This window comes from Salarias fasciatus, chromosome 13 (assembly GCF_902148845.1).
Source record: "Salarias fasciatus chromosome 13, fSalaFa1.1, whole genome shotgun sequence".
Classification (NCBI taxonomy): domain Eukaryota; kingdom Metazoa; phylum Chordata; class Actinopteri; order Blenniiformes; family Blenniidae; genus Salarias; species Salarias fasciatus.
Genome location: NC_043757.1, coordinates 23,153,842 through 23,167,158, shown reverse-complemented (window position 1 = coordinate 23,167,158; position 13,317 = coordinate 23,153,842). Strand labels below are relative to the sequence as shown.

The 13,317-nt window shown below is 46.5% G+C and overlaps 1 protein-coding gene across 3 annotated transcripts in view; it reads left to right on the top strand.

Moving 5' to 3' along the window:
- The window catches only part of sdccag8 (SHH signaling and ciliogenesis regulator sdccag8), a 41,017-nt gene that overhangs the window by 16,868 nt on the left and 10,832 nt on the right, over nucleotides 1–13,317 (top strand). For 2 of the 3 annotated variants that reach the window (XM_030107318.1, XM_030107317.1), the window contains exons 14-16: nucleotides 4,604–4,731; nucleotides 8,075–8,183; nucleotides 10,515–10,646. In XM_030107318.1, coding sequence (XP_029963178.1) covers nucleotides 4,604–4,731; nucleotides 8,075–8,183; nucleotides 10,515–10,646 — 369 coding nt within the window. The remainder of the gene's footprint in view (nucleotides 1–4,603; nucleotides 4,732–8,074; nucleotides 8,184–10,514; nucleotides 10,647–13,317) is intronic. The other variant, XR_003932725.1, reaches the window with a different exon arrangement.

The window sequence follows — 13,317 nt, the reverse complement described above, 5'->3', positions numbered from 1 at the left end:
TCTCCTCCATTGTTGGCAGCATCGGTTAGATAGGCCTACACGAGGCCTCCGCCGCACACTCCAAACCAGCGCGCTCACACATGAGCAGAAACCATCGCCGTGGTCCCGCGTATCGAACTGTTGAATATTAATGCGGTCTGATTGATGCAGTCTATCATAAATAGCTGTGGGTCCGCTGGAATCCCTCCACCGCAGTGAATCATCACGAGTGTCACCATTTTCAGCCGCCGAAGAGCAAATAGTTAACAGTTGTAATTTTATAGTATAGTGTTGGCTTGTTTGAGCGAAGTCTCACTGACATCAAGTCTCAAAATATAGTTGTGAAAAGCTCTGTAATTTAATTCATGTTAGACATGGGGAGGTATCTTATCCAGCTCTTACTGGTGGTCATGTTGATGGATGCTTATTAAGATTTAAATCATTGCTCATATTTCACATCGCCATGATATCTAAAGACTGTGCAAACATCTCATTTCTTGAGCTTGTCGCATTTGAAACTGTATTTTCCGTCCCTTTTTCCTGCTCCTCCTCGGGGTTCATCACCACCGGCAGTCCTCTTTGGAACAAAGCCTGTGGTTTTGGATGTTTGTGCTATAGGCTAACTTCGCCGTCTGTTCACCTGTATGTTAATTTTACACCTGTTCCGGTGCATCGTGGCAACATCACATAACGTTAAATATGAATATGCATTTATTTGAGACTTTTTTTGACATTTGTTTCTTATGTAAATGATTAATATGCCATGTGCGATACTACTTTTTCTACAGCGCATAACTTCGAACTGAAGTTTGAGCCTCATCCGTCAAGTCTGTTTCTAACTTGAAACTAAATTTTGGCTTAAATTCTGTATATTTTTCATGCACATAAACATTTTTGTGGTTTTTTTTTTTTTTTGTGTGCATTTGTATATTATGACTTGAGTTGTGTGTGTGTTTGTGTGTGTCAGAGTGATATTGTGCGTCCTGGAGAGTGAAGTCCATTTCTACTTTAGTCGAAACAGCGGTCAGTGGTAGTCTGGCGTTGGCGTACGTCTCCAATTCCTCCAAGTCCACCGTCTGACTCCAATTTGTGCTCGTTCTCTGATAAACCGCGGCATTTGGTGGTTCTGGCGTGGGATGCCGGCTGCACCATGGGGTGCTGCAAACTCCGCGCTTGGTCAGGCCCTGGCACCCCACATCTAATGGGCAACAGCTTGAATAGTGCCCACTTAAGCAGGCAGTGTGGACTGGGCTCCCTCTTCTTCCTCATCGCTCCAGCCAGCTAGCCAGCCAGCCACCGCCTCTGCCACCTCCCACTTACCCAGCAGCCACTGTACCTGGACGCAGCCCCAGAGCCATTCCAGCCTACCTTAGGCCCCTGGCCCGTGCAGCTCCCGCCATACTTATCAAGCTGTCCTACAGTGCATCAGGCCAGGCATATACAAACAGGCTCAGCTATCTGCTAACTGAACATTCAGTCTATTGCCTCCTAGGCCCAAACAAGAGTTCCTGCCACAGGCAGCGTCCCAGAGCCCATTCACCAATTAACTGGAAGGCAGATTGTTGCCCAAGGAGAATTATACATCCCCAGCACCACACATTCAGCCTCTGCTCTACCCGACGCCCCGAACGCTTGCTCCAGGGCTTGGCTCTCCTCTGACATCTCTTCTTTGCTTTCTGTTTTTTATGCCCCAGTTTGATCGCGCTCATCAGCGGCCATTTTGGGACGGCATTTTACAAGTAAACATGTTGCGTTTTGATCGTCAATACAAAATGGCGCGCAGGAAAGCTCCTCGTAACTTTGATCAATCGGCTTCAGCTTGATCTTCCGTTGGATATTTCAGGCCTCTGTTTACTTGTGAACTCGTGACAAGCGCTCAGACGCAGCTTACTCGAAGCAAGGCGTAAAATCGTGACGCTGATTCAGGATGTCCTCGCTCAACCCGGACCTGAAGGCCTCCGGTCTGTCTGTCTTGTTCTGCGTGCTTTCATGAGTTTGTACTTGTAAGTCCGTGGTTGAGTTGATCAGTGAGACCAAACAGATGCCAAATGTGAGGCTCTCTGTCTTTTTGCTTTTCCGTCCTCAGCTTCTATCACCCTCCTCTTCCTCACCACCACTCTATTGCTGACTGCTGGAACTTTCTGGCGGACTCTCTGATGCTAATTGGTGGGTAAACAGGTCTGGTGTGAGCCCCCCCCTACGCTTCCTCCTCCTCGTCCGTCGGCCCCCCCCCCCCCACCGATCCGAACCGCACACAAGCGCACACACATAGACATACACAAATACACACGGCCCCCTGGAACCTCTTGCAGGACCAAATGGCTGGCAACGCCTGCCCGCCATCTCCCGCTGAGCCCTGGTGTGCGCTTTGGTGGCTCAGGCTGCTGTTCAAGCCCAGCGGGGGTTCAGTCGCTCACACACACACACACACAGACACACACACTCATATGCGTACAGACACACACAGTCTCCTTGTGTCCCCTGCACACCCGCCACCCGCTTTCACACCCCAGACAGCAGGACAGCAGGAGAACACACACACACACGAAGGAACAGACAGACGCGGTCACTTTAGAGATGCAGGCCAAGCGCTGTAGGGGAGAAAAGTTTTCACTTAAACTGGAGAATTCTCTCTTCATTAGCGCCTTTGGACTTCAGGAAGAGTTCTGTTTATTTGTTCGTTTTTTCCTCTCTTTGTAGTTCTTCTTTTCTCTCCTTCTTTGTCTACGTCTCTGTTGTTGGAGAGCGTTTGGACTTGGTTGAGTTAAAAAGTTTGGTTCAAACAGGAACAAAATGCAGCGCCGTTCAAAGCCAGCGCCACCTTCGTTTTGCATCTTACCTGCTCGATATTGACACCGATTCAAGCGCAGATTAAAGCGATCGCTAACAATATGTCTGCGTTCCAGTTAAGCTAAGGACTGTGTACCGGGGAGCTGTACACAGCCATATGTAAACCCTCTTAAAATACAAATATGGCTGATGTTGTCACACATCGTTGGAGAGTTGTGTGTGTATTTTTTTATTTTTTTGTTGCATGTGTGTAAAACTGACTCAGACTGCTGCCGGCCCGTCATTAATGTTTTGACTTTTAACAAATCAGGAGGGAAATGTTAATTCTCTCTTTATGTGCCGCAGACAGCTGCCGTATCACTCAGGGGTCTTCTGGCTGACAGTGGTCTGACACGTTTACCCTTCGACCCCCCGAGTCTTTCCCATCATTGTCCTCTCTGTCCTTTCTTTCATGCTCATGTCGTACAGTGTGCGCTCTCTAATGCCTCCTCTCACCTCCGCGTTGAGCTGCCGCGCTCTCCTTTTCCACATCATCCATCTCCTTCACGTGCACCAAAACCAAATTCCCTTAAACTGTTTTTTAAGAAGCAGTGGTGGAGTATCAGGGATGCATTTCCAATAAACTTCTGCAGATACTAAATCGTGCATTTAGGACAGATTTGTGATATTAGCTTGGTAACCGCCCCTGATTACGGCTGTTTTTGTTTTTGTTTTTTCCGCCCTTTTCTTTAGCGAGTTTGCAGGTCTCATTCCGTGTGTGATTATTATAACTCTCTCAGAGCTGCTCACGTGTGGCAGATTTGTTGGTGTGTTTTGAATGTAATGGCCTGAATAATTAGAAAGCACTTAAATCCACATGAGGCTGATGAACAAACACACAGACTGAAAGGTAATGGAAGTTGGCTCCAGCAGAGCGGTGCGGGTGTGTTACAGTCCTGTCCCAGTTCCACTTGGTGGAAGTGATCAGAGTGGCCTTTCAAGCCCTGACACAGAAACCTTTTTATGCTTCAGCATCAGCACAGGATGAATAAGATGCTGTCAAGCTGAGACGAACCGTGTGTGATCAGTGGCTCTGGGAGTCAAGAACATTTTGAGATTATTTTCCTTTACATGAGTGATGCTGTGCAGAAATGCAGTAGATGTCCTCACAGCATTTGATAGCCAATAGAATTACATTACTTTTATCTGATTTGGCCTTGATAAAATTGTGCTTGTTATCTATCTTTCAGTCTTTCAAGGTGATTACAGACAGGTGCAATACAGATGATAGCAAACATAATGTGGCTAGTTAAATAGACCCCACCACTGTGTCTAAGAAAAGATTTAAAGGGGAAATGTTTTACTTATTGTCAGTGTATCACTATCATTCAGGATCAATGTTAAAATAATGTTTCATGCTTGATGGAAGTTTCTCTTTTAACGTCATCCGGTGTCTCAGATTTGACATCAGTTTCTTTGACTCTGGAAGAAAATTAGTTGAACAATTTCTTCATTTTGCAAAAGTTGAGCTTCTGCATAGAGTTAAACTCATTTCTTCACTCTGAGGCCATTTTTCATATGAGAACCAACTTTTGGAATGTTCTTCTACCGCCTGGCCTGTTGATCTGTACTGCATGTACGGAGAGTTCAATTCAGTTTCCAGGATGATCCAGGAAATGTCATGTGTGATGGTGGGATGTTTGATTTTAAAGAAAAATGTCACAAATAAAAATGACAATTAATAACACTCATTCCCTCGGATCCCAGGAGGATAAATGTGCAACAGGAAATAAAAAAAAACAAAAAAACAAAACAAAAATGCTCCCTTCTCAGTGTCATGAATTGTGTTCCACAGACAGGACAGGGAGAGTGCAGCCCGGGCTCACCAGGAGGAAATGGCGTCCGTGACTCTTGCAGCGCGGGAGAAGGAGCGGGAGCTGGTCTCCAGGCTTCAGCAGACGGAGGCTCAGCACCAGCTCAGAGGTCAGTGCTCAGAACACACCGGAGGAAGCAGCTTCGCCACCAGCAGACAAACGCTGCGGACCTGACATGTGACGTGTGTTTCACCAGAGAGACAAACCCGAAAATACCTGTTTTAAGCTGTGAAAAGACAAACAGAGAGAACAGGGAGGGCTGGATGCTCTTCATTACAGCGTCGTGCGTGAAAATTATAACACTATTTTATTGATCCCGCCTACTTGAGAGGGAATTTGGCCGTACGTGGCAACTGAACTAAAATGTGTTTGACACCACTGATTTACAGCAATCTTCTGCTGTACGCACAAATATATGGATTGTGGTTTTCAGTTTTTAATGAAAGACTCTTCTTCTTCACTCTTCAGAGGAGAACAAACCATATCAACATCATAACAAGCATAAATATCTATCCATCCATTTTCCGTACCGCTGAAGCCAGCCGTGGTAGGAAGGAAGAAACACAGGTAGAACATGGAAACTCAACCCAGTAAAACCCCTAACTGGTTCAAACCGGGGATGTTCTCACCATTGGGAGAGCGTGTTCGCCTCCCTCCGTGCGACATGCGATGTCTTTCTGAAGATCGTCTGGCAGTGTACAGACCCCCGCTGCATGTCCTCACTCCTCTATAGGCCTGTGCAGCGAGCAGGTATATCCGTCTGTACTCTGAGGATTAACTAGCCGAAGAGGATGAAGCAATTAGAGCGAAAATATTCACAAGTGCCGGAGATAAAGCAGCACAGCCGAGAGGGTCAGCTGCCGACTCGCAGCCGCTGAGCCGGGAGGGTTTCAGTCTCTTCCTCAAGGATGATTCAGCAGGGTGGATCTCTGCCGGAACAGGGTCTTGAACCTGCGTCTTTCCCTACGAAGGAGGTTTGTTTCTTCTCCTCGCCGCCCTCCCCCCCCTCCGCGCCTGCCGTCACAACACGGACAGGAGCACGACTCATCAAGAGATCTCAAAAGAGCAGAACAGAGCGGAAAAGAGGAGAACAGAGGCCGGCTGGGCCGAGTGGAGGGAAGGTGACGGGAGCAGAGTGGAGAGACCTCGCTCACAGCTCCCTGTCTGTCTGCACAGCAGAGCTGCTGCTGCTAGCACATCTGTTGCACCATCTGGATCCCCCCCCCCGACCACCACCGCCGCCACCACCACCACCCACCCTTCAACTGCACCCCCCCTCCCCTCTCCTATCTTTTTATTTACCTGTGGTTCCCTCCAGCAGCCAGGGAGCCTGCTGGTACGCAGAACAAAGATGGAGGGTATAGAGGGAGGAATGGATGGAGGGGAGGGAAGGGGGGGGTAAACAAAGGGTTTCTTTCTGGCGCGTGTCGGCAGCACACATGTTGTCTAAAGAGAGCTGACATCAGAGCACAGCAGGAAGCTGTGGATGGGGAGGGGATGGAGGGGTGGACGTCCTTTAGTAACTCGCATCACTTCCTCTCCCCGTGCAACTCAACAGACGAGCTGGATAATTAGCTTTCTTGCTCTCCAAATCCCGCCTCTCCGTCCATCCGTTTGTCCTTCCATCCATCCACCCCCCCCACGTTGCCCCCCCTCCTTTTCCACTCCCTCCCACCTTTTTTTCAGATTTTTTTTTTCATGTTTCTTTTTTGAGTAAATGTGTACAGAGCAGCCTCTAGATGATATCAGATATTTGTTTCTCTTCGTCCCTCCCCTCCCTGCCACGCTTCTTCCCTCCATCCCTCCCTCCCTCGTTTTTCCTCTGTTTGTTTCCAGTGCCAGTTCTGCTGTGTTTCTGTGTCCCAGGGTTCTTTTTGGCCTACGCATGGCCAGACGCATTCAAAGCCTGTTCAGCTAATTAGCATTCTTCATACAACTTTTGCAGCACTGACCAAACTTTGTTGAGTGTAACGTGTTCGTGCGCGGCTCCGACTTTGTGCAGTTTGAGTTTAATGGTCGAACGCTCTGTCTGCTCGGACAAGGGCATCTCTTGCATTGTCTGTGGCAGCGGTGACCCAAGTTTATTCCACGGCCGGACCGTGGAATACAATAAAAGTCACATTCGGCACAGATTCAGTTTATAAAGGTTATATTTGAAAAGCAGGTCGCTCTTCAAGTATTGTAGAGATTGCAGGGGGAAAAAAGAGTGCAAATGGATTCACCACTGTTTCTTCATCTATTTTTTTTTTTCAACTATCTCATTATTTCCTTGTCAATATCTACTGTATGCACACAAAAAAAAAAGTCTGAGCATACTTTTCAAAGACTGCGAGTCCTTGGTGTTTTTGGTTTTGGTTGACTGTAACAGAATGCCGGAGCAGGTGGATCATTCCCTCAATCCAAACGGCAGCCATTGTTATTTTAAAAGAGCAGACATATGTTGGAGAGCTGAACGTGGACCATTTCAAAGGAACGATGAAAGCCCAGTGTTGGATTGTTCAGAAAGAGGCCCCCATGAGTGGATGAGGACGTGGCAGGAAGGGGTGGGAAGGAGAAAGAAAGCGCTTTCAAACAACAATCCGCTCTCTTTCCTCCACCTCATTTTTTCTACCCCCCCACCCCTCCTCTTTCTCTCACACACTTTATATTTCTATTCTCTTTTCTCTGTACGGCTGTTTCTCTCTGTATGCCTCTTCCCGTTGTTTGAACAGTTCTGATTTTAATGTGATTGTCCACAAAAGCTTTTTGCAGGACTACATTCAAAGAGACTCGCTGTATGTATGTATCTTTCTTCAGCTGCAGCGTTTGTTGCAGTAGGCTTCATCTGTTCACTTTGTCCACTGATAGATGCTGTCCTCTGATATGTGAAGACGAGGTTTTGTATATGCGAGCAGGAATTGCATTAATCTGTGTTAATTCAGTTCATCAGGCAGTTTGTTGTACCTCAGTAGAATGAAAACTGGACGTTTTATCATCCGTACTGTGATGAACTCCCGGGTCACTCAACCTGCTTCGTTTTGTGATTCAGTTCTCGGTTGATAAAACGCTGAGAATCCATTGTTATTGTTAGATCAGATCAAAATCAAACTGCGCATTTATTGAATGGAAATCACACACAATTTTACCAATCGCCTCATGTGGCCTACATGTCTGACATTCACATACTCTTTTTGCATGTTCTTTTCCCTTTGGCCACCAAAAAATTCTCTATTATTCTCTTTATTTGAAGTTGGTTAGGTTTTTGTGTCGAGATCAGTAAATCTTTGAATCCTTACGCATCGTGGGGCATGCGTTAAAATAAAACAGTAAAAGTGTCTTGACCACAGTGAGACGTCGCTTCAACCTCCACCTCCTTCAGACGTCAGCCGGAGTGCAGACGGGACGACAGCGTTTAAGATCACCTGTGGTGTTCGACCTCACTTTAATGCCTGATCCCTTCTGATTGATTGCAGTGGGAGAGCTGGATGCTCTCCTGAACTCCCAGAATTCCCTGATCGGGAAGCTGAAGGAGGAATGCTGTGCGCTGGGAGCCAAACTGGAGGAGCTGACAGGAAGGAGCAGGTCAGGAGTCCCGGCGTTTCTGCAGCTCCGTCTCGACGTGTTCTTGTTTTGTTGGTAGCGAACTCCCTGTTCTGAAATTCTCCGTTATGAGAGCAGTCGTTTGCTCTCTCACTCTGTTGTTTGTTCCCTCTGTCTGTTGGACATCCTCGTCATCGCTTCACAAAGCATCATCTATCCAGGCTGTTTGGACGGAGCGTGTCGGCACACTACACACTGCTTTCCAGTCTGACCTGTTTTCTTGTTAACCTGATGCTACAGTAGTCACAGCAGGCCTGCCCAGCTCTCCATCTGGGCTGCCTGTGTTTGTGTGTGTGTGTGTGTGTGTGTTTCTGTGTGCATTTGTGTGGTCCTATGTGTGTATGAGTGAGAGTGACCCTGGGCCCAGTGTCCTGTCAGCTGTTGGAGCTGTGCTGCACATTAGTCACATGACAGCCCCCAATCTGGCCGTGCCAGACCGCGCTGGCCTCACCAGCCACAGGACACACACACACACACACACACACACGCACGCACGCACTTCATTTTTGTATGGAAGGACATGGATAGTGAGGACATAGATACACACACATAAAATTATTAGGTTCTTTTCTACGGGTAGTTTTTAAAATACTGTTGTTCACTCATGGGCCTGGAGGCTGCTTCCTCCCGTGTCTGCTCTGTGTGTGTGTGTGTGTGATGCAGTTTAGCAGCAGTGTGGTGTGAGTGTGTTTTGCAGCCTCGGGCTGTTGGAGCTCCTGGAGTCTCAGCCCAGCGTAGCGGTTAAAGTCCTGCTGGACGGCCTCAGCCGGGCTCAGTGAGGTTACACCGTGACAGCCGCAGGACGACCATCGCAGAGACGTGGTTGTTGGGACTTTGTTTCCTGTGAGGCTGGTTTCTCAGTGCTGACCAGTGTGACTCCTGGGAAGTGGAAATTAAGGTTCAGAAAGCACTTTTTCGACTTTCCTCTCTGAAAGCTCTCATACAGGGGTTTCAAATTCAAATGTAGTTGTCTGTTTATTGATCTTTACTGTCACCCTGCAGTTTAAGCTAAAATATAGAGTCAGGAAATACTGTTGATATCGGTAACACCTGATAGTGATCATTTTTTAACGTATCACTCCAGCAAGTAAAAGTAATCTGATATTAGCAGCCGTTATTTATTTCTGTCTCATTACTGTTATGTGTGGTTTCATTTGGGGAACGTGCAAAATCAAGTTATAGTTCAGTCATGGTTCTGATATTTTTCAGTCCTGGATCTGAGATCTTGCAGTTTAATAGATGTGGGTTGACATGACATGTGTTGCTTTGCACTTTGCAACAAAAAAAGAGTCGTGTACGAGTGCTTTTGATCGTTGCCTCCTCAAAACATTTACAGTTTAAGTTGGAAAATTTGATTTGTGACTTTCGATTAAGAACTTTGAACTGCACTTCCACAGAGTTATTTAACTGCATTAGTTTTGTATTTGCAGTTTGGGAAAATAAAGGAATTAATTACTTTTTCTCATTCAGTGTTTACATGTTGGTCAGTACAAAAACTCATCATACGAACTGGTTATTACACCAATATCGATATCGGTAAATATCAGCATTCAGCATTAACTGCAGTATCGCTCAAATTGTTCTTCTGGGTGCATCCCGAAGTGAAATCACTTCATCGTTTTTACTCGCTGCGAGTTTATGTTTCTCTTTCAAAAAACTCCCAACAGTCTCACTACTATAATTAGGTTTGTCATAATATTTATATATTGTTATTTCAGTATTTTTGATATATTTAACTGTAGTTCAGGTTTAATTGCCAATCAAAACATCTAAGGCATCAAATGTTGGTGTACATGCTTTACTATTGTTTTACAACCATTAAAATCATGAAATGGATTCACTGACCCCAACTTCACAATAGTGAATCCTTTTCTTTCTCTCATTTTATCACCATAATCTCAGATCTTATCTTTAGAATAAAATCATCACTATAAATCAATAAATACAGGGAAAAACTTACATTTTGTCAAACCAGTATGTTGAATTAAAGTGATTTAAGTCCAGTGAAACAGCCTCAGTACAAATTCAACCACTCTGAGAACTATTGGGATTATTTTAGCATCCACAACTTCAGAGGGACTTAAAGCAGTTTCAGTCCTCATCTCCCCTGACCCGGGATCAGTGGAAGACTTTGGGATGATTTCATCTGTTTATGTGAAATATTCATTCAGTTCAGTCGTGTGTGTGTGATAAAACACCATTCAGCGTTTGAAGGTTATGAAGTGTCTGACACATTGTTGTGCGGTGCAGTGTAACGTCCGTGTGTGTGTGTGTGTGTGTATGTGTTTGTGTGTGCGCGTGTGCACGTTGCAGAAGCGAGCTGGAACATCTGAGCCTGGAGAAGCAACACCTGGAGGAGACGGTGAAGAGTCTGAGAGCTCGCTGCTCTCACATGGAGGAGCAGTGTGTGCAGCACGGCCGCATGCACCAGCGCATGAAGGACAGGTACACACACACACACACACACACACACACACACACACACACACACACAGAGGGGTTTTTCTGTTATTCGCTTGCATAAAAACACTCAATTAATTCAGCTGTGATTTGTCAGTTCCCAGTCGAGCAGGTTCAGGAACATTTTTTCATTTGAATGAAAATGTGGCGTCTGTAGAGTTTCCTGTGATTGTGGCTGGCTGTTTGTCGCTGGCTGTGTCTGCTTCCATTCACAAATCAGCTTTCAGATCAAACTATTTTTTAATTATTAAATCAACAGCAGAGTTCAGTTTTCACCCTCACACTGATTTTCAGTGTCGATTTCTTTCCATTCGGGGAGCTAACTTCCTCAAAAAGCATTTTTCCTTCTCAGTGCGTCCCCAGCCCGTCAGTCTTCTGCACATCTGATGTTTACTTTATATAAGAATAGTTTTAATTTCTGTTGACACAGTGGTTTTTGTGTCAGCAGTTTGTTCTCCTGCTGTCAGAATGGAGGCAACACTCTCCAGCTCCGCTCTCCCTCGCTGCTGATCAAAGACCGTGGTTATTTATCATGACTAATGGATTACGTGCGGCGCTTCTGTGCATTTATGGGCAAACAACGAACATCTCAACATGTTTACTGGGATTATCGCAGAAGAGGAAAGGTTTATGCTCTTAAAATTGGGTCTTAAGTTTTAATTTCTGAGATAGTAGCGTTAATTGCCGTTGAGAAAAAACACCTTATAAAAAGAAGAGGTGTTCTCTGTGTCTTTTCCTGACTCTTTAGCCGCAGTGCCCGTGTTGTCGGTTCATTGTTCTCATGTGAACGCCACTAAATGGGGAAGTGGGAACTTCCCAGCTATCCCAGTTCCCAGCTGCGTGAGCTTCAGAGTGATTTAAACTGTCGAGGAAGTGTCTGTGTAACCACTATTTAAATTAAAAAAGTCCGCTGTTGCTGTTTACCGTCCTCATTTCTGCTTTTTAAAAAAGTAGCATTAAAAAAAAAAAAAATTTGATTCACTCTTTCATTAATTCAGAGGAAAAATGTATTGTGATTCTTAAATAATTTCCTTTTGTTTTTGGCTGGAAGGCCCCACTCTCACAAGTTCAACTTAAATATGAACACTTGTGTGTTTTTGAACCTGGAAAAAGCTGCTCCAGATTCGGCTTATGCTACACGATCTGTACGTGCGCGGCGCGGGGGTCTCCTCCTGCGTGCGAGCACAGCCCAGTTGGTGCGCCTCTCCGCGGGGCGCCTGGCGCCCGGCCCCGGCCTGCCGGTGTGGGCGAGGGTGTGTGGGTGTTGTTGCCCCACTCCGCGGGATCTCAGACTACCCCAGTGGCCCCCCGACTCGAGCTTCCTCTCGCACGCCGCACACACTCGCCCGTCCCTGACACTACATATTGTCTCCCACCCACCGGCGTTAACCTGCGGACCGCCCCGCGCTGCCAAAAAACAAAGTTTACCGAGTTTACCGAGTCACAGCTGTCTCCTCGTCGTGAGCGCGACTCCTCCCGCGCGCTTCGTAGCAGGAATAACAATCTAAGTTGACAAGGAGTGTGAAGTATGAATATTCTGTATGTTTTCCGCGCATATGTTATGGCGGTATTTTTATGTGTGTGTGTGTGTGTGTGAGAGAGAGAGAGAGAGTGTGTGTATGGGTTGCTATTGCATGTTCTCAGGAGGTTTAGCAGAGTAGGAATCTGGCTGCCAAAAGTGGATTGGCTGGGAAGTTGGCACCTAACTTCTCTCTTCTCCCAACTGAACCACGATAATCACTCTTGGCATTTACCGAGTTTTATTTTCTGCTTTGACACTTAGTTTGTTGATGAATCCTCCTGATATTTAAGAAAAGAGAGAGAGAGAGAGAAAAAAAAAGAAACCCTCTCTCGAGTTGACTTCTGGGAGAGGTGACCTGAGGAGCGCCCGTCAGGCCGCCAGACCAGGACTTCCTGTTTGAGGTTGCTCTGCGGCTGAAGGTGTGTGTGTGTGTGTGTCTGGGAGTGCACTGGTTGGGTTTGCGTGGCGAATGCAGGCAGCTTTTCGGTCGATTTGTGGCGAGGAGGTACGACACAGCGCTGAGGTATGAAGCACGCTGCAGCTGGCACGCCTTGTTTTTTGTGGATGTGATACTCTGAGGGCAAAAAAAAAAAAAAAAAACGAGAAAGCAAAGGAAGCTTGAAACCCTGCCACAGACATTCTCCTCACAGCGGTCTGCTCTCAGACTGGAAATGAAGAGACCGGCTGTATTTATCGGGGCTCTTCTGGAGTCATGTGTTGTTGTTTGTGATGTAAAGGCTCATATATGCCAGCATGTCATGTGGTCCTGTTTTTTTTTTTCTTCTTCTTTTTCGGTGCTGAATAGCGCGCTTGTCTGGTAACGCTGTGCGTGTGTGCGTGTGTGTGTGTATGTATGGGGTGTATGTCGGTCGGTCCCCGGTGCTCGCTGGGCGCCCTGCCGCGCCGCTCGGGGGTTAAGGTGTACGTGTTAACAAGCTGGTGCAAGTGGGTTCAGTATCCAGCGCCCCGCCCCTCCCCACAGCCTCTCCATCGGCCTGCAATCTGTGCTGCGAAGAGCGGCAACAGCGCACCACGCACAAAACATTTGGAAAATCAGCTTGATTTATTTTTACATGGGCAAAGCTGATTGCCAAACTACACAGGGGTTTTAGCACACAATGTTTTTGCTGCACC